Source organism: Cervus elaphus, chromosome 10 (assembly GCF_910594005.1).
Source record: "Cervus elaphus chromosome 10, mCerEla1.1, whole genome shotgun sequence".
NCBI lineage: Eukaryota > Metazoa > Chordata > Mammalia > Artiodactyla > Cervidae > Cervus > Cervus elaphus.
The window spans coordinates 15,060,937-15,088,918 of record NC_057824.1 but is presented as its reverse complement, the minus strand read 5'-3'; the positions used below and the strand labels follow the sequence as shown (position 1 = coordinate 15,088,918).

Here is a 27,982-nt window from a genome sequence, read left to right as displayed (position 1 = left end):
TTTCCCAGCAGGCCACGCGCCGGCGTCGACGCACTTCCTCCCGGCGTTCCCCGCGTCGAGAAGGAGCCGAGCGGGCTGGAGACCGACAGGATCAGCTTTCGTCGTCGCAGTCGCCGCCTCCGCCGCCGCCGCCACTTAAGAGAAGCCGTCGCGGCCACCCCTGCCGCTCCCGCCGGCCACCATGTCCGCCCAGGCGCAGATGCGGGCCCTGCTGGACCAGCTCATGGGCACGGCCCGGGACGGTGAGTCGGGGCGGCCGGCCAGGCGAGGGCTGGGGCGGGAGCGAAGCGAGGCCGCCGGGCGGCCTGAGGCGGGGGCCGCGACCGTCTGCGCCTGCGCGGGCGCCCTCCCCTCCCCCGCGCGCCGACCGCGGGCGCCGGGCCTTTGTCTGAGCCTTCCCTGTCGGCGTGGGTCCCCGGCGGGCTCCTCCCTCGGAGCCCGTGCTGTCAGTGGGGCGCCAGCCCCCTCCCCGTCGACCTTGCTGCGATTTCTCCGCCCTCCCGCGGCCCTCGCCTCTCCTCGAACAGGGAGTCGGCGAAGGGCTGCAGCCAGCTTGGGCACAGGTCGCTGGCAGCGGGCTGGCGGAGCTCCTCCACCCGAGGGAGCCGGATGGGCCTGGAAACCCTGCCGTTGTTGTTCTGTACCATTGTAAGGGGAGCCGTAAATTGAGCTTTTCTAACGTGGGTTCCTGCCGCGTGCTTTTCCAGCCCCCCCTTTCCCCAGCCACACTGGAGAGCTTCTGTTTAGCCTGCGCTTGGCAGTCGTTAGGTAGGTTGTACTGTAGGGAGGAACGCAATATCATGATGGTTGTCTCAGGAGAAAGCGGTTGCATCTTTGCAAACTATGTACCTGCTGTGGTTTGTGTTTTCTTTTCTACCGAAGTAATGAAGTTGTAAGTTCACACTGGCACATTCGCAGGGCTGTGCAGATTCATTGCACTTTATTTCATAGGTGAATAAGTGCTTTTTAGCTTTCTTTGTATATTGAGTTGCTTTTGAATTGCTTCCCATATTTTTATTTCATACAAACTGAACAATTGTGGCCCCTCTATTTTATTTATAAAGGTTCAGTGTATCTTTGCCTGCCTACATCAATCTGCAAGGGAGTTGCAGAAAAGCCTCATGTTCATCGAGCCGTGAGTCACAACCAATTTTTAAGCTGTTATAACAAAAAAGTGTTTGCTTTTTTTCACAAGTAACTTTAAAAGTGTAGTTTAGAAAGAAAACATTTTCAATAAAAAGACACTACATTAATCCTGGATGCTTGCAAATCCTGAAATATATTCCTCCTTTAGTTTTACACAGCTCTGTGTCATATACACAGATTAGCTTTAAAATCTGTCACATTCCACTTTGCCTTTACTTTTATGTATCATTCCCCTGACTTCCTTACTGCAGGTTGGGCAAGAAAACTTTTCCTTTAAAACTTTTCAACAGCGGGCATAAAATTCTGCAGCTGAGGTCTTGAAGAATGCAGATGGGTACAGTATGTGTTGGAACTCACAGTGTGTATTGACTAACCTAGTTCCTTTTTTGCTTTTTTCCCCTTGGTATTGTCTTGTTAAAAGTGACTCCCAGGTGCCAACTCTTTTTTTTTTAAGGGTGGGGGTTAAAGGGGGATAGGTAGACTAAGTCTAGGTTATTTATCAAGTCAGTAATAGGGAAAGCTTTCTTCATAAAATTTCGGGCAAAATATTGCCTATACATTTGTGTATAGCAAAATGATTAGACTAGTAAGTAGCTTTTGTTGGAAACTACCAGCTTTTAAGTCACACGTGGTGATTCATGGCCCTCTGATTAGCATGGGTTTTGGTATCTCATGGCCCACATGTATGTGTGGGGCTAATGGCCTTTTGGTGCTCAACATTTTACTTCTGACTCCTTGATCTCTTTGGCACAATGACGGAGTCAGATCTCATTAAGCGTCATTCTTCATGATATATGTAGCATCAAAAATCATCTGTATTTTGTTCCAGTTGTTAAAAAAAGACGTCTAGGTCAGCTTTTCAGAGTATTTGGTAGTCTGCAAATCATCCAGGTGAATTGTACCAGATATGCTTTTGTGCTTAATGTGATAATATTGTCTTATTTAAAACCACACATGAATTTCAGGAGACGAAACCAGACAGAGGGTCAAGTTTACAGATGACCGTGTCTGCAAGAGTCACCTTCTGGACTGCTGCCCCCACGACATTCTGGCTGGGACGGTAGGTGCATCTGGAGGGATGTCCTAGGATACTCAGACATGGGTGCTCTGCAGGCAGTGGGGATTTTCAGGTTGAATTGTGTTTTCTTTTACTAAGCGGAAATTACCTACTGTCCTTCAAGTGATAGCTTCTGTTAGTTTGGTGAAATTTTATATAATGTTATTTCACTTCTATAAAGTTCTGTTTGTGAGGTTTTCAGGTTTTGAGAGAGTTATTTATACTGAGGTATTCACAAGTTAAATATTACTAATCTCCTTTGGCTTTAGCAAAAAGAGTACTTCAGGTTAGCCTGTAGCTCTGTAAGATTAAGGGTTGGTTTGTTTTCAGGTTAAACACATACTAGTTTTTTGATCTGGTAACCAGGGTATGGTTTTCCCAGATTTGTAAGTTTTTGAAAAATCTGGACTAATGTTAATCTGCAGTTTTGTGTTACACCACCCTTTCAGGAAGTCAGTACATGATCTGATAAGTATAGAACTCTACAATTTTAAGTTCATTTCATATGAACCAAACAGATAAATGCTAGTTTTGCAGAATGAACATTTATTCAAAGTTATTTAGTATTTAAGAAGACTAAAGAATGTCAGATTATCTACCATGATTCAGCCACTTACAGAAAATGAGTTCATAAACACCATCACCATTTTAAGATGTCACAACCCCCTCATGTAATGTAAAAATGTCTCCTAGTTTTAAGGGTTCAATATGCATGTGCTGGGGAACGCTTTTTTTAGGATTAATTGGTGCTTTTGTCATTCCCGTTTTGGGGAGGAGTTTCTGAAACACTGGGCTGGTGTATTATGTCTTCTCAGGCTTGCCCTTCTGACAGCAAATAGGAAACGGCTACAGAGCCTCACGCCTCTGTTAGCTGAGGTCTTGCTTGCAGTTGACTGGCTATGACTGCTGAGTGTTCTGGATCATGGGGGTGCCGTCACTGTAGACTGCTGCCTTCCACTGGTCATAGCAGGCAGCCAGGAGTGTGCTCCTAGCCTGGAGTAGGTGGTGTCCTAACCTGCAGTTGTTGGTAGGTCTTAGTGGAAGAAGTCAGAGGAAGTAGAGGGACATGCACCAGAGTGAAACATTTCAGCTGTATTTTTCTGGAATGCTGATGAGGGAGGGCATTTCCTACAAATGTTTATTGTATTAGGTATAGGTTAATTTGCCAAGTATTTACTGTACAAGTACTCTGCCAGGCACTGGGGATGTGGTACAAAAAATGTTTACTCTTATCTAATGGAGAAACAGGACAGACGGTAAATATCGAAGTAGGTTTTGGACTGTTTTGGATAGGGCAATATGGAAAGGCCTCTCAGGATAGGGAGCAGAGACCTCAATGCAGAGAAGACACTCATGTGCACCTTTGAGGGAATAGCGCTCCAGGTGGCTGATGGAGCCAAGGGAAGCAGGAGTGCATCTGGGTTGGTGTGGGTCAGGGGGAGGAGGCAGAGACTGTGGGGCTTTGATGAGAGGCCAGAGATGAGGGCTGGGAATTTGGGTGGCGAGTGTAAAGATGGAGCCTCATGGCTGTGGGCTCCTGGGTGGCAGGGGTAGAATCTACTGTGCTCCATGGAGATGGACTGAGTATAAGCCACAGGACAGTGGTTAGAACCCTCAGCATGCTAAGGGCTGCTCCAGGCTCTCTCCTGTCAATAGGGGTGAGGCAGCAGAGGAATGGAATGGGAAAATGGTATATTGATAGTAAGACCAGAGGGATAGCTGGAGGGAAGGCAGTGTGACCTGTCTCTGTGGAAGAACTTTGGTTTTCTGAACGTTCTCTAAAGAGCCTTTATTGCTCTTCCCTGTCTGCTGTGTGAGACCTCTGGAGGGTAGAGAACACAGATGTTTGTGCGATTAAAAAAGAAGATAGAAGGTCTGGCATGCTGTATTTGACAGCCCCTTGCAGTATTTTGGAAGAAGTAAACTAGTGAGGTATTTCAGCTCTGTTGGGTGTTTGGCTGCCAGAGGAGTTGGCTAGTACGTCTACCTCCTTGGCAGAGTTGCAGGGCGATCTTCAGAGGCACATGGAGTCCCAGGCATGTCTTTCACCTGTTGTGCCAGTGGCCGCTTGAGCGCTCCCATCTGAAGGAGGGTATTGGTCAGTTTTGCTCCGTGTGTGGTTCCCTAATATTGAAACTTTCTTGACAGTTGAAATTTTTAGAATGGAAGTTGATTTGCACTTAAGATTTTTAGTAGTTAGTGGTTTTGTTGCTTGCTTCATCTGGAAGTAGTTTTTCTTTGAGCAACAGAATGTTCGTTAGCATTTAAAGAATTTCTAAGAGCTGCCTCGTTTTTCAGCTGTAGCACTTAGTTACCTTTGTGTGATTTTTTTGGCTATGCAGCATGTGGGATCATAGTTCCTCAAATAGAGCTCAAACCTGCACCCCTTGCTTAGAAAGTATGGAATGTTAACGACTGGACCACTAGGGAAATCCAGAAGCTGTATATATACATAAAATATATGTTTTTAAAAATACATTTATTCATTTATTATTTTTGGCTGTGCTGGTTCTTCGTTGCTTCATGGGATTCTTTCTAGTTGTAGCAAGCGGTCTTCTCATTCAGTGTCTTTTCATTGCAGTGGCTTCTCTTGTGGAGCATGGGCTTCAGTAGTTGCAGCTCTCGGGCTGTAGAACAACGGCTCAGTAGTTGTCTATGAGCTTAGTTCAGAAGCTGTGTATTTTTTAAGGATTATGTTGGGTATTTAAAAGAGTGAATGAAGCAGAATTTGCCAGCTTTACAATGATAGCAATTCTAGTTGCAGCTTTAGCTTTTAGAACTTGTGTTTCCTTACCTCTGGATTCCCCATGTAACCAACATACAGAAGCTGCACGTGACCTCATAGTAAGCGTAATGAAGGAAAACAGCTTTTGCATTTACCATTTGGTCAAAATGAATATGAACTCCACCCTTGGCTCTGTCACTTGGTGATGCTGTAGGACATTTTGTCATAAGGATGGCTGCACCTTCTGAGATTAGGGCCAAAGAGCTGGAAACTGTCGTAGAATGTTAAGGATTTTGTAATCCATGGAGTCTTTTGCTAACCTTGTTTTGAACACACTTGTAGTTTGAGCTGAAGGATTTCTGGACTCTGCTGCTCTTTGTTCCCTTGTTAGATAGTTGTGCTTGTGTCCAGCAGCTTGGGCTCCTGAGGCATCTCCTCACTGGGCTGTTGGGGTTTGTCAGTTGGCACTTTCTGACTTGTTAACCTGACCCTCAGCATCCAAACGTCCCTGTTGCTGTTGAGATGACCACAGACAGGAGTGGAGGGGGTCCCTGTACAGGGTCCTTTACTTAGGACTTAGGTAAGAAGAAATGCACACTGCTGTCTAATTATTCTGTCTGTGCTCACGACAGTAGCACATTAGGCTGGTCTTAACTGGTAACACAAATAATATGTTTTGGTGAAAGAGCCTTTTGTCTTTCAAGTGGGGCGAGTGAGTGGTCCAGTCTGTGTCCCCAGGTGTGTGTCCAGAGTCCTTTACCAGGTTAGAATGGAGTCGTTGGCTCTGAGTCAGCTGGTTGTGCTTTATTTCCTTTGATATGCAAAGAGCTACTTAACGTTAGGTGTTAGGTTCTGTGGTAGCTCCCCAAAACCTGATTTCTGTCTGTTCTTTCCTCTTTTTGTCTCTGTGATTTAGGCTTTAGTGGTCAGGATTATAGGAAGGAATGCATGGAAACTTGTTGCTGTCAGTGATACTCTTGTTTCCTGGCCTTCTTGCCACCCCTTCCCCCATGCTGCTCTTTACTAAATAGACATTTCTTATGTCACTCATGAAATAATAATAATGGTGAATGCTAAGTAATGAAAAATAGTCTAGTAATCTCTGGTTCCATAGGTACACTGAAGTGCATATTTTTTGAGTGTCATGTAATCATGGTGGAAAAAGGAAAATAAGACTTCTTGGCCCCGTTGTTTCTTAATTTTCTTATCATAGGCAGCATTCAAAAAAGCATTGTTGATTTTGATGACAGTTACCACCAGGTCATGTGCTTCCTACAAATGGTTAGATGTTTGTGTGTAAATTTTTGTTTCTCTTTCACAGCGCATGGACTTAGGAGAATGTACCAAAATCCACGACTTGGCCCTCCGAGCAGATTATGAGATTGCAAGTAAAGAAAGGGACCTCTTTTTTGAGTTGGATGTAAGTTTTATTTGATGTTAATTGTTCCCTACTGTGAAGAGCCAAATACTGCACTAACAAGAATAATGTAATGTGTGTAAGTTATGACACAAAATTATAAAACAGATGTTATTCCTCCACTCTCTGGCTGGGAGCTAGGATGTGGCCAGGACAGTTCTGTGTCTGTCTACCATCCCAACTCTTCTACATTTTGTACTGTATTGTTTTCTTTAAAGTGTTTCTTATTATATATTTTATGATTTCTTGGACATTATGTTTATTCTTGCTTTTGAACTTACAGAAATGGGTTTATAGTGTAGGTAATCTTAGTAACTTTAGTTTTCCTTCAGTGCTATGTGCCTTTACATACTTTTTTGGGTATGGTTTGTTTTCATTGCTGCTTGACTGTTCCCTGAACTATCCATTCTATATTCATAGACATTTGGGTTGATTCTAGTGGGTTTTTTGTTTTTGTCTTTTTTATCATGAATAGCATTATAAATGTTCTTGAATATCTTGGTGCACATGTACAACAGTTAACCTAGGGTATATTTTTAAGAGAAGAATTGCTTGCTCATAGGAGCTGCACATGTTTATTCTTGCAAGATAGTTCTTTTTCTTTTTCCTCCCTAATTTTTGATAAAGTGTATCAGTTTACCCATTTAATAACAGTGAACATACCCTTACCAACACTTGGTATTATCAGGCCATGAAATCTTTTGCAATTTAGTCGTTATAAATAAGTATTTCATAACTTTTGTCATTTTTCCCTCCCAAAGGAGCCTTTTTTAGACCCTTTCCCCTAATTCATCCATCTCCCTTCCATGAATTTTTTTGTTGTTGTTGGTTGTCCCCTCCATGAAATTCTGTAACACAGATACCCAGCATATCAGTTTATGTACTGTGATCCTTTACAGGTCACAAACCATTGTACTATCTTAAGATTTTCTTCACTCTTTAAGACCAGTTTTCATTCCTGTCTGCATTGGGAATGCATGATTTGGTCACTTTATTTTGTTAATTTATTTTAGGCTATGCTGTGCAGCTTGTGGGATTTTAGATCACCTTCCAGGGATTGAACCAGGACTCCTGCAGTGGAGGCGTGAAGTCCTAACCACTGGACCATAGGGATTCGGCGATAGAGCCACTCCGTTTTAGTTTTTTGCCTTTTTCTGAGTCCTCCATTCCTAGAGTAAGCAGAAGTCAGTGAGGGGTTTGATGCCATTCAGGTTCCTGAGTGAAGGAAAGCACTCAGTGAAGGCACTGAGCTTGGTGGGAGGAAGTCGGGAAATGAAAATCAAGGAAAGGCGTGTTTTTTTTTTTTCTCCCAGTGGACATTTTAGAGGATATATTGTAGCTGGAGTAAATTCTACTTAAATCAGTAATCTTAAAAAGTGGTTAAAATTGCCATTTCTTTTTCAAGTGCATCAGAGTTGAATCTTCTTGGGATACCAGGTTTCAGAAACACAGGAACAGAGATGTATGGGTTAAATTTTCACTTTTAGTTATGTAGCTTTTTGTATCACAAATCTTAGGATTTCTGCTGAATTAGAATGTCCCTGTGCTTTTTAAATGACCTGATGAATTCAGTATTTAAAAACAGGGTAATAGAAGAAATTGAGAATACAGAAAGACTGAAACATACAGTAATTTAGTATTTTTATGCGGGGCATGTGTTCAGCCACTGTGGAGAAGATGAGTTTTTTTAATGAACAATATTAGAAACTGTGGATTACCCAGTTGGCAAAAAACCGGGTTGGATCCCCCAAAAGAGAATTTTGTTTTGCCATCTTGATATGTTATAAAGCCTAAGAAGCTGTAAGGTAAAGATGGATACATTTTTTCTGTATAAAAACTTAAAATACTAGCATATCAAGAATTCCCATATGTAAATAAGAATTAAGCTGAGACACAACATCTGCAGCATATGAAGGGCAGGTACCTTTCATGATAAAGCTCATCATGACTGAAAAGGACTGTAACAAGAGCTGAATAGAAAACGGTCAGAGGATAAAGGACATTTTTAGTGGGCATCTAATCCTGTGACCGGTATTCACCCTCACTCAGGCTGAGGAGTTGGAGAGTTAAGTAATTCTGATACACCTCTTGAATGACTGAGCCCCCGAGGATGGGAAAGCACGTGGTAGCAGTGCTAGCTCTGAGAGTATATCTGATGACGCTTGCTTATGAGCACAGGTGAATTTACCTCAGAATAGTCCTGCAGCATTGCAGCCTGCAGACTCCATCAGTGAGGGCTTGGTCAGGTCGTTGCTCTCTACAGTGGGATGACGTGCAACTCTGGAAAGAGGGTTGAGGTAGTGAAATTATGTCCGAGATAAAGTGGGAAAACTGGTGTGATATGATGACTTCCATAGTGTGATTTTTAAAAAGAAAGGGTGTTTACTGTTGTTGACGTGCTTAGATTTACAGAGGAATTTTAGAAGAAACCACGAGACTTTGAACACTTTTGTCTTAGTTGGAGGGCTAGAGTAGGTCAAGAGACGTTTTTGTACTGTGAAAATTTACCATTTAGAGGAATACCTTTTCCAGTTTAAAAGGTGACCACCCCTCCCTCCAGCTCCTTAAAAATCATATTTGAGGGAATTCCCTGATGGTCCAGTGGTTAGGACTTCCTCCTCTCACTGCCAGGGGTTCCAGTTCAATCCTAGGTCTGGAAACTAAGATCCCACAAGCTGCAGCCAAAATATAATATATATATTAAATAATAGGTATATTCTCTGTCTTAGAAAAAGTCATATTTTACCTTATAGATGGTTCATGTTGAAATGTTTGCTAGCTAGTGCTGAACTTCCGGAGGAGGTCTTCCTGTTCTGATGAGTGGGGGGTGACTTGGAGCAGCTTTGCTTGTCGGAGAGCAGTCAGCGAGTAGCTGTCAGCATGTTAAATGCATGTATACACTCGTTCCCGGATCCTGCTGCTGGGACTGTATCTTAATGGTATGTGTTACTGAGTCCACAGAAAAGGTGTTCATTGCAACTTTTTTTTAAAGTGAAAAGAGGACATAATGGGACTGTTTATTAATGAGGACTACTTAACATTAGTTATTGCCCTTTCATACAGTGAGTGGTGCTTTGTGGAGCTCTGGGTGTTAGGAAGATTTTGCCATAACTTTTTGTTTATTTACTATTTTTATTTGTTTATTATTATTTCTATTATTTGCTATGATTTTTAAAAATATGCCATTATATTTAAAAATAATGACTTAAAGGTAAAATTCACAAGCCATAAAATTTATCCTGCCTTGACTTTTTAATACATATTAGTAGTGTTTGGATGTGCATGGGTTACTTTAATACATTAAATGTGGCCTGGCTTTGAAATACCAGGCTAAAATAATTTATTTCCTTAGTTATGCAGAATAAACTTAGAAGGAAAAAATAAAGTCCTTTTCCAGAATACAGGTTTGCTACAAGAACTTGATGGAATAACTTTTTCAATCTTCTTGATAGGTAAGACAACTGTTAGAGATTCCAGGTGAAAAGTCTGCCCTTTCCACGTGACTCCTATCCAGTGCCTCTCCAGAGGTCACTTGTATCTTTCGAAGATAGGCTCTTCAGGATGAGCACACGTATATAGCAAAAGCTAGTTGTGATGTTTCTTTTCGAATTGCAATCTTGATAAATCAGAACACCTCAGAAGCGCTTTGGCCAGATGGGGTCAGTGAGCTGACTCTTGATCTCTCTGACCTGTTGCTGCCTCCGGAGGAGCTGCTGTTGGTGTGAGGCTCCAAGCCTGCCACGTGGCCGTGTGGATGGTTCAGTTCCCAGGCGTGGAAGCAGCAGCTCCTGTGTTGTGTTGAAGTTGGTTTCTGGAGGGAGTACAGTGTAGTCATCACTACTAGAAGACGGACACAGGTTTTGTTTTCACAAATTGTGAACCGTCACTAATCCATTATTTTTATTAGTGACTTATATTTGTGTATCTTACCAAGTGTTTTGGTATAATCTCTTCACTGTTGACAGTAAATCTGTGAGGTGGGCCTAACGTTTATCTCCAGAGTCTCTGAAAGTATAGTAAGATTGGTGCTATTTGCCAGAAGTCATGGGAGCATCGTCACATGACCCTGGGAGAGTTATTTTGTTGAGTGGATCAGTCAGGGGTGTTCAGGAGCTTTATTCAGGTTGTATTAGAGACAGCGTTTTAGAATAGATTATTATAGTCATACCAACATGAAAGCTTTTGCATGTTAGATGCGTTTCATCTATTCTGTCAGAAAAACTTCTAGAACTTGAGTTTTTAGTGGATTTATTAATAAGTGGATGCATTAATTTAAAAGAAAATTATGCTTTTATAGAAAGCAACATCATTATTAGTCTGTTTTATTTCTTTTCTTTTCTTTTTTTAAGTTTATTTCACTACGCTGGGCCTTGGTTGCAGCACGCGGCGTCTTTAGTCATGACAAACAAACAGGGAGCTTTTAGTTGCGGCATGCGGGATCTAGCTCCCCAACCAGGGATCAAACCTGGGCCCCTACACTGGGAGTGTGGCGTCTCAGCCCCTGGATCACCAGGGAAGTTCCAGTCTGTTTTATTTCTGAATTAGTTGCTCAGCTTAGGTGACATTTGACTTTCAGTATAAAAATCTTTCATAAGAGCTCATCAGCTCTTATATACAATTTTAAAATATTTATAAACTTTTAATCTCCTCTAAGCAGTTTGTAAGACATGGTCCTAGAGTATTTGCTTGTGTATGAGAAGACTTAAGGTGTTTATTGCATTGTTCTGAATTAGTGAATGGTGAAAAAATGCAAATAATATACTTGCTGTGAGATGGATATAGTTGTTTTAAATAGTGAAATGCTGCACAGGTATAGATCATAGAAAATGTGTGCACTGATGTAAGAAATGAAAAAGCTTTAAAAACTGTCCCAGATGGAGTAAAAATTGTGTACTTGTATATGTGTTTTAATACAGTTTCAAAAGGTATTTACCAAGCTCATTTGATTATTTCTTAGGAAGAAAGAATTATGCTTTTTAAGTCATGTGAAATCATTAGGTCCAATTGAATTGCTAATATAGTGTGCAGAAATGAAAATTTAAAGGTTCTTCTGCTTTATAACTTACTTCTGTAAATTCTCTGTCTTAAGTACAGTGGACCCTTAAACAACACAGGCTTGAACTGTGAGGGTACACTTAGAGATTTTTTTCAGTAAATGCATACTGCACAGCTACAGGATCCATTGCTAATGCCTCCTCCCCCGACCCCGCCCCGCCCGTTGTTCAAGGGTCAGCTGTGGTTGAAAACACAGGCAAACAGTGGTACACAAAGTAGTGTTGTCATAGCATCGTCTATAAAGTTGAAAAATTGGATGCAACAAAAAACACTTTAATGATGAATGAACAGATGATGAGGTACTCAAATGGTAGACTGTGCCCTTGAAACTAATGTTTGTGAGACCTGAATGTTCAGTGACTTAAAATTCCTTAGGAAGTCCTGAGCAAGAAAGGGATAAGTGTGTGTGTATTGGAACTCACCGTGTGCTCTCACTGGAAGTGTGGCCAAATCAGAATTCCTCAGACTGTCACGGAAAACCCGGAAAGCCTCCTTCCCTGTGCCCCCCCACTCCCTAGAGGCAATCCCCTACCACAGCTTCAAGGTGGAAAAGGAGCAACAGCTTGCTGTTCAAGTGCTGCGGGCCGACCTTGGATGGCCAGTTGCTTTGTTATGTTTTACCTTGGAGGATCTCAGACAGCAGGAGGTGTAACGGCTTAATGGATCTCCGTGTACCCGTCACTCATCCTCAGGAATGATCAGCTCATGGCCAACTGACTTCTCACAAATCTCAGACTTCACACATCCTGTCATCTGTAGATATTTCAGTGTTGCCATTGACTTGTGAAGTTCTTTTTACTCTGCATACAAAAATCTGGTATTATAGTTGGTTGGGACAGAATGTACTTATTACCGTGTTTTTCTTTTTTAATTGAAGTACAGTTGATTTATGGTGTTGCGTTAGTGTCTGGCGTACAGCCAAGTGATTCAGTTTTTCGTACCTATACATTCTTTTTCAGACTCTTTTCCAGTATAGTATATCACAAGATACTAAATATATTTTCCAGTGCTGTACAGTAGGACCTTATTTGTATATTTTATACATAGTAGTTTGTATCTTATTAACATGTTTTTTTAAATGTGTTGAGAAAAAATTTAAACATGCAAATGTAAGCAGAATAATATAGTGATCATCTCTGGGTTTCGTCTCCCAGTTTTCAGTGATTGTTGATGTGAAGACTTGATTATTTTGTTTTTCCATGCTGGATTATTTTACAGTAGTTCCTAGAGATGGAATTTCATCTGTAAGTACTGCAAATATATCTAGAAGATAATTTTATTTAAAATATTTATTATTTAAAGGATAATTTCTTAACCTTATCTAACAGTCTTCAAATTTCCCAGATTGTCTCAAAAAGGATTTTTTTTTTCAGTCTTTTGTTTGAGATACCAAAATAAGATCTACACGCTAGGATGCTTGTAAGTCTTTTTACATCTGTTGGAAGAAATTAATGTTTCTCATATCCTGGATTTTGCTGATTGTATCCTTATGATGCAGTCTTTTTAACGTGTTTTCCCTTATATTTGAAATTTCCTGTAAGCTGGGGAGTTAGATCTGGATGCAGGATGGTCAGAATCAGGTTCTCGTTTGACAGAGTAGCGCAGAGGTGGAGCTGGGCAGCGGCTGGCGCGTCACCTCGGCAGTGCGACGTCAGTGGACTGGAGCGGCGCGGGCAGCCTAGCTGCTGTTGCTCAGGCCCCCATCAGCCTGGGGCCGTGTGTGTCCAGCAGCAGTGAGGATTATTGCCTAGATCAGTTACGCCACTAGGGTTGCTGCTTGTCACTAATTGTAAAACACGTAAGGTGTTCACATGGTTCAGAGTTTGAGATGGGAAAGGTGTGTTGTGAAGCCTGTCTTCTGCTCTGCTCTTCAGCCCCGTGATTGGCCCCAGAGGTAGCCAGGTGTTGAGTTTCTTCTCTTACCTTTGGAGATTATGTGGAACCTGAGGGGTGTGTATCTCACTTTTCTTTTTTTTTTTTTCCTCACTTTTCTTAAAACACAAGTAGCAGTCTCCCGGACACATGCTTTGTCTGCCTGCTCTTCCCTCATCTTGATTTAATTTTCAGCATATATCTCAGATTATTCCCTGTGTAGTTAACTCCACCCTTTCTGTGGTGACACAGTATTCCAGAGGCTGGGTGTCTGTTTTGTAGGACCAGCGCCTGTTGATGGTCATGGTGCTGTAGGACACATCAGCACATCCTGAGTGTGTCTGGGAAAGATCCCTAGAGGCGGGACTGTCCCCCCAGAAAGGCTGTGCTTTGTCATTTTGGCGGCTAGTGCCACCATGCTCTCAAGAGGGTGAGTGCTGCCCCCAGCGGCGCCTGGGAGTTCCCATTTTCACGTCTTCACTAACAGAGCAAGTTACCAAACTTCCAGTTTTTGCCATTCAGAGAGGTCTAAGCAGGTATTTCTTTGTGGGTCTGACAAGGTTGTCATAAAGGTGTTTCTTTGTGTAGGTATACCCTGCCTAGACCCTCAACTTGAGCTGGTGGCTGGCACCTCCACCCAAAACTTGGGTTACCTGGGAGAAAGTACCTCACCATTGTCTCTTTCTAGTCCAGCACAGCCTCAGCCTGACCACCCCAGGACCTGGCCTTAGTTTCTTGAGAGAGTTGCACCAGGAGTTCCTTAGGAGAGGGAGTAGGTCATCTGTGTAAATGCATCTCAAGTATCTCAACTTGGACGTGGACACACAGAGCGCCGTTAATTCACATTGACTTAACTGTGCGGAAAGGCTACAGGGCAGCGCGCTTCTTCACTGTTCACATTTGGAAAATGTAAAGATTTTTCTCTAATCAGTGAAAACACAGTTCACCTTTTCCCCACGTTGATTTCCTTTGGGATGGAACAGGTTTCTAGAGCAACACACCATCTCACCTAGTGGGACCACTGCTCTCTGTCTTACACGGGTGTAGTGTGGCAGTCACACGTGCTCTTAGGTCCGGGGTTAGAGTCCCTGTGCCCCTGGGCGAGGTACTTTGCCCTTTTCTAGTTTCTGTGTACTGGGCTGGTGAGTACTGCCTCAGCTGTGAGGGCCAAGTGTAGGGACTGTGGAGTCAGATCGCGGGGGTCCTTGCCTCCCGGCGCTGTTCCTCAGGACTGTGGGGACTGTGCTCCTTTCCTCCATCTGGGAGTTGGTGCCTGGAGAGCCTCGGTGGCTGTCCTGAGGCACGTGTTTGCACTGACTGTTGTGCTGGCAGCGCGGGCTCCTCGGGCTCCCGGTGCTGCAGGGCCGGAGGGTCAGGGAGAGCGCCTCACGTCTTGGGGCGAGGGGCGGCCTCAGCAGGAGTGAGACTTGTGCAGCCCTGTGAGCTCAGCCCCCCGAGCAGTATGTGCTTCATCACACAGCCCTGCATGACAGAGGAGAGGTGCATGACTTCCCAGTAAGTGGTAGGTTGTCAGTAGCACTTAATTTGTAGGTTTGAATACCTTCTTTCTAAATTTTATTTTCATAATGTAAACCTGCCCTTTGATTTAGGAACCAAAATGAAATTGAGAAGCACATTGAAGAGAAGGAGGGGCAGCAGAACAGAGCCATCTTTTAAGGAACATTCAGTTGAGATGTCTCTGCATTCTGCCTGTTCTGTGCTGTGAAGTTTACCATTTAGTTATTAGCTGATCAGATGTCTGAGTCCATAGAGACTCAGTTTCAGAAAGTAAGGTGCAGTTGTTCTTTGCTTGGTAAAGGCACTGGCAGAATTGCCCACTTGAGCCCTGATGAGCGGAGTCCTGGTTCCATGTCGGGTGTGAGATTGCTCTCTGGGGAGGCAGTAGAGGAACTCTCTACCCAGGTCTCAGCACCTGTGCGCGGGTGGCCCTGGGGCCTCTTGGGCTGGTCTTCAGGAGCCCTTGTCCCCATGAGCATGGGAGGTGCCTGACTTGCACTTTGATCCTGTCAAGTCCCCACCTTGTCAGCAGAGCTGGTCAGCTCTACATCCTTCCAGGAAATGCAGTGCGTGCGTGCCAAAAAATGCTGGTCACTGGCTTTCCCAATGGTTTGATTTGAGCATAGTGAAATGTTCATCGAGAATATTTGAGGACCAATAACAGGAAGGTCTTCAGCTCCAGGAGTGTGGAGTTGGGGAGTTTGCCTTGGTGGATTGCAGGTGTAGTGCTGTCAGAGAGCCTCTTCCCTGTCTTGACCAATGCCCAAGTGTGCTTTCCTTTGAAAAACGGGGACCCCACTGTCAGGCTGATCCCTGCTGGGGGCTCTCTTCAGACCACATCTGGAGGCAGGGACATAGGTCATCACTTCTTGGTCCCTTGACCTGACTTTGATCTGCCTTATTACCATTTGCACCCAGAGCTTTCCTCGCTTTCCTCGTTCTGCTCTCCCTGTCTAATCCCGTCACTGCTGCCGACATCACTTGCTGTCTGTGTAACACACCCCTGCGTCAGGAGCGTGGGGCCTGCTGCCCAGCACTGGTCCTAGCTTGGCAGTTGAAAAAGGGATGTCCTGTTTGTATGTGTATCTGAAGTTATGTTGGGGCCTGACTAGTCACAGCAAGTTAACTGCTTAGCATATATGACCACTTACTGATTAGTATTTTATTGTTTTCCACCAACTCTTTTCAGAGTGTCTTTTCCTTTATCTCTTTGGGTAAGTAGTAAACAGTTTTCCCACTGCTTTAGATGGTAGGCCACAACTGAACGTGTTCACCGCTCAAGTAACATTTGTTCTATTGTTTTGTTTTGAGGTGGAAGGGGGAACTCTACCCTCAGAACATGAGGGAATAATATTTACGTGGCTCACAAAGACCAGTGAGTACATCTGCACCCCACGCCTCACCAGTGGAGGGCCTCTGACATCATAACACGGCCTAGCCTCTCCTGTCCCTCAGAACAGTTAGTCAGGCCAGGTGTTTCAGCTTCCTTTAGAATTTCTTGAAATTGTTGAGGGATGGGGGTTCTTTGACACATTTGGAGATAAATCAAATGAAGACCATACTTGTGTATGGTCGTTTGGTTTAACAAAGCCCCTTGATTGAATGTGATTGTGGACATGTTAGCAGTAGTGTAGCTTCAGATCTTCCCACTGAACCAAGAGGCCTTAAGAACCAACCCAGGGGCTGATTCATGTCAATGTATGACAAAACCCACTGAAATGTTGTGAAGTAATTAGCCTCTAACTAATAAGAATAAAAAAATAAAAAATTAAAAAAAAAAAAAAAAACCAACCCAGGACTGCATTTCCTATCGAACACGTGAGCTCTGAGGTTGCAGGCATGTCACTGACCGGAGCCCTCTGCCTCTCCTGAGCTAGGCGATGGATCACTTGGAGTCCTTCATCGCTGAGTGTGATCGGAGAACAGAACTTGCCAAGAAACGGCTGGCAGAGACGCAGGAGGAGATCAGTGCAGAAGTTTCTGCGAAGGTATGCGGGTAGGGAGGCCTCCACCTCAGGTCGTCGGTATAGAAGCGGGGCTGGGACCTGTCAGTGCCAAGTGTGCATTTCGGGGTGGACAGTGGGTGTCCACTGCCCTGGCTGTTCGAGGTGAGGAGGGAAGCCGTCACCAGGCTCGTAGCCCGTCACTGCATGGTGCATATGTCGTAAAGTTCCTTTATTAACATCCCTCCGCATAACAGGAAATGGGATAAGTTAGCAGGGAAATGCTTAAATTCTGGTGTGTCTGTATCAGGGAGGAATAAGTAGACCTGGTGAAATTGGCATGTACGTCATTGAGAAGGCCTTGTCCCTCTTCAGTGGAGTTCTCTTCAGTGTTTTTTTCTCCTTTCAGTTTTATAAAAATATTTCTTAGGAGATAGACAGTTTTTAACTAGCCCAGTGGTGCTGTTTATTTCTAAAAGAAACTCCCAGTAATTAGTCATTTTGCTTAAAGGGTAAGTAATGTATGTGTTTAGGCTCACACATTTTGTTACCCTCACCTGGCGACTGAGCTGTACTATGAGGTGTATAGAGTGACGGCCTGAAGCTGGCCCACAGGACGGGCCTTAACGGCCGTGGGAGTGACAGGCGTGTGTCAGGGGTGTTGCCTCTGCTAGGATGCAGTGCAGGGGTCTTATGAGTTACGGTCTGACACTTAACGGTCGGTCTCAGTGGTGGCAGTATGGGCGTTGTAACTGTTAGAATTCACGTCATCAGTAAAGTTTCCAGCTGTTGGTGTATTTGTTGTGAAACAGCAGAAATGCAACAAGAGAAACACTCTTTGCATTAAAAAATCTTTTGTTTTTATTTTTTTAATTGGAGGATAATTGCTTTACAGTGTTGTGTTGGTTTTTGCCATACAACAGCACAAATCAGTCATAACTATACACACACCACCACCACCCTTTCAGCCTCCGTCCCAGCTCTCATCTTTTGTTTTTAGATGTCTTCTTACGTGGCTGTCTCTTTCTCTCCAGGCAGAAAAAGTACATGAGTTGAATGAAGAAATAGGAAAGCTTCTTGCTAAAGCTGAGCAGCTGGGAGCTGAAGGAAATGTGGATGAATCACAGAAGATTCTCATGGAAGTGGAAAAAGTCCGTGCAAAGAAAAAAGAAGCTGAGGTTGGTGAAGAAAATGTTTTAAAGAGGGAAGAAACATAGTAACTTCAGAGAGCTGACCATTGGACTAAAAGGAAGCCATGCTTCCATTTTCTTTTTTTTTTGTTTGTTTATTTAAGGAGAGGGTAGGGTTGAGTGAGTAAGTGAAGCCGCTCACTCGTGTCCGACTCTTGGAGACCCCATGGACTGCAGCCTACCAGGCTCCTCTGTCCATGGGATTTTCCAGGCAAGAGTACTGGAGTGGGTTGCCATTTCCTTCTCCAGCATTTTCTTGAATATTGGGGAGGAGTTGGAAATAGGGTGATCATGTCAGGATGGTACAATTTCAAGTCAGCACACCCTGGGGTTTGTGTCTTCACTGCTCGCTTGACCCCTGAGGCCTCAGACTGGGCACTTTGAGCTCTGAGCATCACTCCCGTGTGTAGAGTGCATCCTGAGCCTAGCTTGTCTGTGTTAGTGAGCACCTCCGGTCTCTGTCCGTCTGCTTCCAGGAAGGGCCCGGCGTGCGAGGTGTTCAGCTGATGTGATGGGGCCTAACTGGCTTTGCAGTTGCTGTGAAGAGAGGCCTCGGGTTGTTAGTGGTGCTGTGCCCTCGGGGGAGAGACCCGTGCAGGTTATGGACACCACCCAGGTGGTGTCCTTGGGTGGCCAGGCCAGGACTCTGCTGTGTGGTGCAGAAGCTGAGTCCAGGACTGTCTGAACTGTTTCCTCTGTTGGGTTTTCTGCTTCTCAGATCCTCGCCACTGGAGTGGAAGTGGCCTGGATGGACTTCGAGAATGGTGGGAAGGTTGGAGTCAGGGACAGAGGGATGGGAGTGTACCTTTACTCCTCCTGTGGGCCAGGCAGAATGCATGTGAGTACTGGCTAAGATTCACTCTGATGAAGATGGGCGCTCCAAAGAAATGGGGTCTCAGTTTAAGAGTGACTTGGGGTGCAGGGCGTGTCCAGGTAGGGCAGGGTGACCCTGAAGGCCGTTTGCTGAGACTCAGACAGAAGATGGTTTGGATGGTGTATGGAGACGCGATGGCGGAGTGGGCAGCGTGCCAGTGCAGGGCCGGTTTTGATTGTTGCTGCTCCCCTGGCTCTTGGTGGCACCTGAGACGAAGGGGAGCTCAGTGATGACAGCGGAACACGTGAGTCCTGCCGAGTGCCCACTGAGGCAGTGACACGTGCATGTGGAGTCCCAGGTCCTGCATCAGAATCCTTACATACGATCCACACCTCTGTGTATTTAAAGGGGAAATTTGAGTGTATGGAGTCAGGCTCCCTGGGTTGCTGACAGTACCCAGCAGAAAGGTCAGAGGGTCAGGAAGGAAGGAGCTCTGTAGCCTTTTAGTGAAACCTGAGGCCAAGCCTTCCTGCATTGAGGAGCAGAGCAGACACCAGAAACCTGTGAGGTGGATCTGAGATTTGAAATAATGTAGATGTGGGGTTCACCACTTGGATGTCTGCAGACCGCCCCAAGAGCAGCAGGAGTCGATACACACGGGGACTCCAGGTGCCTTGCTCCGGCCACTGTCCCTGTCCTCATCACCTGAGTGCCCCCCTTACTTAAAACTTAACAGACAAGACAGGGTGGCTTGGAGGGGGCAAGCCTCCGCTGTGCTGGTCTGGGTGGTGTCTGACCTGCCCTTAGTGGCAGACAAGGCTGTTTGGTGTCCTAAGAAGTGGAGATGGAGGGGCACTGTGTGCTTTTTACCCAGTTTGCCGCAGTGGTTTTGTCTTAAACTGTAGCACAGCCTCCCACCCCAGAACAGCTGCTGAGTGACCCCTCAACACCTGTAGGTCCTGCCTGCTGCCATACCAGTCTGCCCTCCGTTCTCAGCATTTGCTTATTTTAAGAACATTGCATAATGGATTCACACAGTATGTAACCCTTAGGGATTGACTTTTTTTTCACTCAGCGTAGAATTTATTTTGAAGGATATTAGAGGATGGCATTCATAATTTCAAAACTACTGAAAGATGTAGAATATTATCTCAGATAACTCTCACCCACCACGTTTAGTGCTTCTCGTTAAGCTGTTTGACTCTTTAGGAAAGAAGCAGCACTCTAATGGAAATCTGAGCTCACCGTGTTTCCCCTCTGGCCCCAGAGGCGTTGGTGTGCATTCGTTGCACACCTGGGCTCATAAACCATGTGTGTTCCTGGGCAGGTGTGTAGGCGTCCCGCATTGGTGCTTCAGGTCCTCCCACTTGCATCGCCAGGCAGCGCTCTCCAGGCTGCTGTAGGCGGATGGGTTCAGTTTGTTTACTGCTGCAGGACTGCATTTGAGGGGCGCATGGCTGTTTGTCCATGGGTGGTTTTCCAGGTCACTGATGGTTTCTCATCTCACGGCCGGTTCTGTGTGTCCAGCAGTGTACTCATGTGAGGGGTGTTTCTGGTAACCCCACCTTTACAGACAGGCCGCCCCCCACAGTAACCGTGCTGCATGGGCGCCAGTGTCAGGGTATGCGAGGGCCTGGTATTCTGTGTCTCCGTCAGTTTAATGAGTGACATGATGTCTTATTTTAACCTGCATTTCTTAGGGAATGTTTTGAATGTGTGAATTAATGGAAGATTATTACATTGTCTTCTCTTCAAGGACAAATGTTGAAATGCATCCCTCAACCTAGATTTTGAAGGAGTGTGTTAATTTGAGCACAGGCAGCCATCAGTGTGTCCTGGGTCATTTTCTTTTGTATTCGTGTATTTTCCTTTGAGGCAGAGTGGCTCCCTGTGATGAGACTGGACCCCACTGGCTGCTGGGCAGGGGCAGGGGGTATGTGTGCGCGCTTTGTTCTGTTCCCTTAGGCACAGTTCCTCGTTTGAAGAGATGTCTGGTGTGTTTCTCCTTCCAGATTTTAGGTTTCAGGGCTGCATCGTGCATTCCTGGATACCGGGACAGACTCTGGATGCTCTTGTGTTTTGCCTGTCTGTCTGGTGTGATTAGGGGCGCTGTGAGGAGCCTGTAGTCTGGTCTTCACAGAGCTCTCCGCCATCACAGGGACTCCCTTTCCCCACTGGCCGTTAGCACAGAGTCTCCCGTGTGTCTCAGTGTTCTGAATATCCCTCACTGCTTTGAAATCATGACTTTTAGTTCATTTCTTAAACAAACAGTTTAAATTGGATTACAATTTAATTACAAGTATCTGAAGGTTTGTAAATGATTCAGGTTTATGTATTTTGAAATCATCTTTAGGGAATTTCCTGGTGGTTCAGTGGTTAGTACTTGGCACTTTACTGCCAGGGCCTGGGGTTCAGTCTCTAGTCCTTGAATTAAAGTCCCACAAGCTGGGCAGCTAAAAATAAAAGTCACTTCCCTTCATGTACTTCCATTTTAGGGGTTGAGTGGACAGTGGCATTTGAGTTAACCTCACTTGGATCATTCTTTTCCCACTCTCCAGGAAGAATACAGAAATTCCATGCCTGCGTCCAGTTTTCAGCAACAGAAGCTTCGTGTCTGTGAGGTCTGTTCAGCTTACCTTGGCCTCCATGACAATGACCGTCGTCTTGCAGACCACTTCGGGGGCAAGTTACACTTGGGATTCATTCAGATCCGTGAGAAGCTCGATCAGTTAAGGGTATGTTAATGTGCTGTGTTTCTGAAGAAGCCTGCAAAGTCATAATTGTCTTCTTGTCTCTCTGCTTGTAGCAAACCTTGTGTTCTTTTTTTGTTGGTGGAGGTATCAGGCCTTAGTTTTATACTTTAGCTTTACAGTGAGCTTACTCAGGTGTCATCACTGTGTTCCCTGAGATCTCAGAATCCAGCAGGGCCTGGGATGTTTGTTTAGTCTACTACCCATTCTTTACAGAGAACAATGGCAGAATTCATCCCAGGTACAGAGAACTCCTGCACCCCTCTGAAAACACTTCTCTTTGGAGGTGAGAGAGACAGTAGCCTGTGGTTTTTCTCTTTGGGCGAAGGTGGACCTGTGGTCAGGCTAGAAGCATGAGAAGGTGACGGGGCTTTTCCTGGTGGCCCTGCCCCATGGCTGGATGCCTCTGTCCCTTCCTCAGGGCTTCTTGTTTTCCTGGGTTAGACTACAGCATTTGATGTCATGGATGTGGAATGCTGAGAAGGAAAGTTAAGCAACTTTGGGATAAGCTGAATTGTTTTCAGACTGATTCAGCCTGCCTAGCTGTATACCAGGATGCTGGGAAATATGCAGGCCTTTCCTCCAGAAGCCCGAAATCTGGAAGGACAGATACGTGGGCCACCTTGACAGTCAAGGCCTCAGGCCATGTGTGGCCCCAGGAAGGGACAGTGGGTGGTGCCCTTAACGCCCAGGGAGGGTCCCTGGAGGGTATAGGTTTATGGTATAAAATGTAAACATATTTTCTGTGTAGCTGATATAGTATAAATAACAATTTGGTGGCAGTTAACCATCTTCATAAAAAATCTACTCCTTATATTCCTGTTTTCCTTTAAATTATCATTGCATTCCATAACATCCCAGAATTTTGCCCTAATGTTTCTTATACCTGAAAGCCTTTTTTTTTTTTTTTTTTTAACATAACATCAGCATACATTGAAACTTCTTTCCATGAAATCTTTAGACCTTAAGTATTCACGGATCTAAAAATCGTATTTTTGTCATTGTGGTTATGAGCAATATATAGTTGATAGAGTAAAACAGCCAAGTTACAGATTCCGGTAAATAGCTATTACAGTATCAGCAGAAAAGGTTACTTGGAAGTGCACCTCTTAACCATGAGGAGGGTGGGAGCTCCGTGCCCAGTTCAGAGAGGGCTTCACTCAGTGGTCCCGGCGGTGTGCACGCCTGCACCTAGAGGGAGGCTGGGAAGAGCGAGGACTTCCCCGTGGGGGACCCGATGTTTCAGGGATTGGGAGGGTTTGGGAAGGAGCTGATGCTAGCCCCTAGGCTGGTTCTTGGGCGGAATATGTGTGGAGGCTGAGGTGCTGAGACAGCGTCCTTGTGACCTGCCCCCAGTGTTGGATGTATGACGTCAGAGGGCAGAGCTGGAGGAGCCACACAGGAGAGCTTGGCCCAGATGCTTTGAGGACACACACACACACACACACACACACACACACACGCACGCACGCATCCCCAGCCGTGCCCTTTCTTCCTGGGGGCCTAGCTCTTGTCGGCACTGAGATTTTAGGTCATGCTGCACGCCCTCTTGGACCTTGTCTCGTGGCTCTGGATAGCTTCCCCTCCCTGGGGGGAGGTGAGGAGGCATTCTCCTCAGCAGCATGAGATGGCGTGAAAGGCTCCAAGTGGGTTTTGGGGTGCTCCAGTGGCGGGGTCTCCAGGCCACCTCCTGTCCCCCTCCCGCCCTCCATGTCCACCACAACCCATCCCCAGGACAGGCGGCAACAAGACTGGGTAGCTTGGCTCCCCACAGCAAGATGTGCTTGATCAAATACACGTGTTCTCCTTTACATAAAGTTTGTGGGGTCTCCTTTGGGTAAAAACCTTAACTTTCTTGATTGATTTGAAGTCATATGATAAACTTTCTGTAACTTAGAAGTACAGCACCTGTTAGAATTAGTAGTTTGTCACTGATTTTATAAAACAGTTTTTATTCCATGTATTTTCTGTTGTTTAATAAGAGGTTTTATTAATAAAAATTGTGTTCCTGTTCCCTGAATTTCCCTTAGATTCTTAAATCGCCAGTGCTGAGGTCATGTAAAGGCGCTTTGTTTAGCAGTGTTCACACCCTACTGTGTATGTGCCTCTCTCATCTTCCCAGTTTTCCATTTTATTTAGAAAACCGTGGCTGAGAAGCAGGAAAAGAGAAATCAGGATCGGCTGAGGAGGCGAGAGGAGAGAGAGCGGGAGGAGCGGCTGAGCAGGAGGTGAGCCCGAGGGCACCCCGCCTATCCCGAGCACACACCCCATCCCGAGAACATCCCACTTATCCCGAGGACACGCCCCATCCCAAGGACACCCCACTTATCCCGAGGATACCCCCAATCCCGAGAACACCCTGCCTATCCTGAGAACACCCTCCCTATCCTGAGGACACCCCCCCATTCTGAGGACACCCCACCAATCCCGAGGACACCCTATATACCTGGCAGCCTTGCTGTTACTTGTGACACTTGAGGTCTGCCAGGTACCTGATGGCCGTGAAAAGAAGCAGAAAGATTCCCGCCCAGAGCAAGCCCTATGGCAGGATCCACCAGGGACGGGCTCACATGGGCCGAGGGCTGGGGGTGGTCAGGTGGGAGCAAGGAGAACATGAGTGGTTGGGAGGGTCCAGGCCCAGGAGGGGGCAGGGACGAGCTGTGTGCTCTAGGGGCAGAGCTGATAGCATCTGCTAGCGGACGCTGTGAGTGGTGCAGAGCAGGAGTGGAGCTGGCCTGGAGTGGTCGCTGACAGTGACAGGGGAGGGGAGCCTGGGAGCGGAGTTTTGGAAGAGGTGGTCCTGGCCGTGTTAGGGCTGGGATGCCTGAGAGCAGCCAGGTGGGGGTGGTGGGTCTGGTTAGAGTTCAGGGCAGTGTCTGGAGCCCAGAGTAGCCAGGCTCTGTATTGGGCACACAGACTCCTGGAGGGATTCCTTAGTGAATAACTTGTTAACTTTTTTGTTTTTCATTATTTTAATTATGTAACATGTTGATTATAAAGAGACTCAGTATAAAAAAATTAAGCACAGATGCGAGGGTCTTTCCACACAGGCGACCGCCATCGTGGGGTGGGCTCTGTGCACGGGTACGTGGGCCCTCCCGCAGCTGGCGTGCTCTTGAGGCTACACAGCGCCATTCTGTGATGTTGTCATCACCTGTCTTTCTATTCTCCCGCCTTTGCCCACCCTTGTTTTCCTACCTCTAACAACCACCAGTCTGTTCTCTGTATCTGTAAGTTTGGTTCTTTTCTATTCCACATATAACTGAACTCATTATAGCATTTATCTTTTCCTGTCTGACTTATTTTACTTAACATAGTGCTCTCAGGGTCCATCTGTGTTGTTGCAAATGACAGAGTTCCTTCTTGTTTTGTGACTGAATAACATCCCACTGTATATATACAACTACATCATCTTAATCGGTCCATCTATCTATGGACACTTAGATTTTCCTGTGTCTGAGCTATTGTAAATAATGCTGCAGTGACCCCGGAGTTGTAAGTATCTTCAAAATAGTGATTTAATTTCCATCAAGTGAATATCCAGAATTGGAATTGCTGGATCATATTATAGTTCCATTTTGATTTTTTGAGACACCTCTATCCTGTTTTTCATAAGGGCTGCACCAGTTTACATTCCCACCAGCAGTGCGTTCTTTTCTCTACATCCTCACCAGCACCTGTTTCTTGTCATTTGGCAGTAGCACTCCCGACAGGTGTGAGGTGACAGCGCATCGTGGTTTGGTTTGTATTTCCCTGATGAGTAATGTTGTGGAGCAGTTTTTCCTGTGCCTTTGTATGTCTTCTTTGGCAAAACATTTGTTCAGGTCCTCTGCCCATTTTTGAATCTTCTTTTCCTTCCATTAGAGTCATGTGAGTTCTTTTCATATTTTGGATATTTGCCTCTTGTCAGTTACTTGATTTGTAGATATTTTCTCCCATTCAGTTGCTTTTTCATTTTGCTGATGGTTACCTTCATTGTGCAGAAGCTTTTTAGTCTGATGTAGTTCCCACTTGTTGACTTTTGCTTTTGTTAACTTTGCTTTTTAATTTTAATTTTTGGTGACTTATTATAAAAGTGTTTTTGAATGAGTGCTAGTGCGATCATCCTTGTATGTATTTGAGTATATATAAAGTTCCTTAGAATTCCTGGGAGAGAGGAATTTAATATATAAATACTGGTAGGTGTTAAGGAAGTTACTTTCCTGGAAATTTTATCAAATCATTCTCTAGCCACATGGTGTGTGAGCAGCATATTTTGTCACTTCCTCCTTCACAGGTTGAAAATTGCTGCTTAGAATAGGATATGAGACCTGCATTCTTGTTGTCAAGTGTATTTCTTTTTTTTTTTTTTTAAATATTATTTGGCTGCATCGGATCTCAATTTAGGCACATAGGGTCTTCCTCTTACCATGTGGAATCTTTCCTTAGGGCACACAGGCTCCAGAGTGCGTAGACTCAGTAGTTGTGGCACGTGATCTTAGTTTCCCCATAGCATGTGGGATCTTGGTTCCCTGACCAGGGATTGAACTCATGTCCCCTGCATTGCAGGGTGGATTCTCAACCACTGGACCACCAGGGAAGGTCCCTCAGGTGCATTTCTTACATTGCTGATTGTGTACTGTTTCCCAGGAGCTCCTGCAGCACTCCCAGGAAAGTGAGCCTGGGTTTGGAGCTTAGGTATCCTGCCCAGCCCTGTACCGTGACTGTCTGTGTAGCTGGATTGGTGTCCACTGTGAAGTTTGCAGAACCACTGGTTCAGCTCAGTGCAGCCTGGACCCCTGCGTGCTTGTCTCTTCCTTCTCCCTCCAACAGGTTGGGGGCCCGGGGCGGGCCTCATAGCAGGTCCTGTGGGAAGTTGACCCTCTTCACCATGTGGATGTGAAGCACCTCCCCTCAGCTGTAAGGAATTGGGCTGTTTTGGGGGAATTGCTCATCTTTTTTTCCATTTTAGGTCTGGATCAAGAACAAGAGATCGCAGGAGGTAGGTTTTCCATTGATCCTTTCTCAGTAAGATGTCCTTTTCCACATGCTTTTTTCTTAATATTTAACCTTTATAACTTGGCATTTGTTGTCTGGGGTCAGGGCTGGTCACGGAGGGCACAGAGCCTGGGTTAGAAGGAGAGTCCTGGTTGGGATTGGTTGGGGCGCAGTGCAACAGGGGGTGGGCATCCACTGTCGGTGAGAGGGATGATCAGAGATTTCCTGGCATGTTGCAGGAAGCATCGGTGGGGAGGGTCTGGCCAGTTATTCGTGACCAGGGTGCCATTGGGGGGAGGGTTGTGAACCTGGGTTACAGGTTTGGGAGGAGAGAGGAGAGACAGCAGTAAGGCGTCAGCACAGCCTCTGTTGCAGGTCGCGCTCCCGGGACCGACGTCGGAGGCGGTCGAGGTCGACTTCCAGAGAGCGGCGGAAGTCGTCCCGCTCCCGGTCCCGAGACAGACACCGGCGCCACCGGAGCCGCTCCCGGAGCCACAGCCGCGGCCATCGCCGGGCATCCAGGGACCGGAGCTCGAAATACAAGTAACTACTCTGCTCCTTCAGTGTCTGCAGCAGCAGTGAGCCCTGCTCTGTGCGCCAGGGCTCGGGGCCTGTCGCCCAGGGACGGGGCGCTGAGGCCTTGAGGGTCCTGACAGGGCCCAGGGCTCCGGGCCTCCGCCTGCTGGGGGCAGCAGGTGGCTTCAGGGCTGGACAGCTGCGAGCTGCGGCCGTGTCACATGTAGGCGAGGCCACGCTCGGGCTGCACGTGCACCGCCAGTCTGGTACACACAGCCCTGATAGGCTGCTCACCTCGGTTGTGGTGGTTAAAAAAACAGCACTGCTAATGATCATGTTCAGAGACGACCACCATTCACTTTGGTAGTACTTTTTCTCCATTGTGTTTTTACATAATGGATGACTCTTGCTGTATTTTCCTTTGCACTGTTTACATTTTAGTGAAAGCTGTTCATGTTACTAGAATGCTCTGAAAATGCCACTCTGTGTTGGCTGCCTGGCCTTCCCTGTGCAGTGCCTGCTGGGCCCTCCCAACTGTGTGGGTCTTCCCTTCCCTTGCAGGGAGGGTCCACGGTGTCAGTGCCTGGGGAGCACCCAAGAGGGAGGGCCAGCCTTCGATGAGCCTCTGGTTCCCTTTTTCCAGGTTCTCCCGAGAGCGGACTTCAAGGGAGGAGTCCTGGGAGCGCGGGCGGAGTGAGCGGGGGGCCACCGACTGGAGGCTTGAGAGTGCCAATGGGAAGGCCGCATCGCGGAGGTCGGAGGAGAAGGAGGCCGGCGAGATCTGAGCCCACGCCCAGGCGCTGTAAATAGTTTGATCCACATTTGACACAGCCTCATGTTACCCTTTGTATTTGCTGAATACAGCTCATCTTTTGTAGTTTAACATTTCTATTGTTTTGGAGCTAGCTGTGAGTTTCTAGAGGTGTACAGAGTTGCTCCTGTGTTCTGGGTTATGTTGAGTGGGAATAAACAACCTGACAGACTGCCTCCTGGCGGCCGCGG

The 27,982-nt window shown here is 45.9% G+C and overlaps 1 protein-coding gene across 3 annotated transcripts; it reads left to right on the top strand.

The window, feature by feature from the left end:
- Positions 1 to 30: 30 nt before the first annotated feature.
- On the top strand, positions 31 to 27,967 carry LUC7L (LUC7 like). Of its 3 annotated transcripts, none has more exons than XM_043915707.1 (11): positions 36 to 242; positions 1,065 to 1,135; positions 2,112 to 2,206; positions 6,250 to 6,348; positions 16,668 to 16,778; positions 17,768 to 17,911; positions 21,296 to 21,472; positions 23,627 to 23,715; positions 26,439 to 26,468; positions 26,840 to 27,007; positions 27,624 to 27,967. In XM_043915707.1, exons 4-11 carry the CDS (start codon positions 6,253 to 6,255, stop codon positions 27,763 to 27,765), a joined length of 957 nt encoding a protein of 318 aa, XP_043771642.1. In that variant the 5' UTR covers positions 36 to 242; positions 1,065 to 1,135; positions 2,112 to 2,206; positions 6,250 to 6,252; the 3' UTR covers positions 27,766 to 27,967. The 3 variants fall into 3 exon arrangements, with proteins under 3 accessions (XP_043771640.1, XP_043771642.1, XP_043771641.1); XM_043915706.1 differs by lacking the exon at positions 36 to 242 and adding an exon at positions 344 to 768; XM_043915705.1 differs by lacking the exon at positions 1,065 to 1,135 and having other exon boundaries at positions 31 to 242.
- The last annotated feature ends 15 nt before the right edge of the window (positions 27,968 to 27,982 follow it).

What these genes read in the sequence shown, in the direction of transcription:
- LUC7L (XM_043915705.1), top strand. Translation starts at nt 182, where the DNA reads ATGTCCGCCCAGGCGCAGATGCGGGCCCTGCTGGACCAGCTCATGGGC. An exon ending in GTGCAGAAGTTTCTGCGAAG is followed by an intron (nt 16,779 to 17,767) that starts GTATGCGGGTAG and finishes CTTTCTCTCCAG; the next exon opens with GCAGAAAAAGTACATGAGTT. An exon ending in AGAACAAGAGATCGCAGGAG is followed by an intron (nt 26,469 to 26,839) that starts GTAGGTTTTCCA and finishes CCTCTGTTGCAG; the next exon opens with GTCGCGCTCCCGGGACCGAC.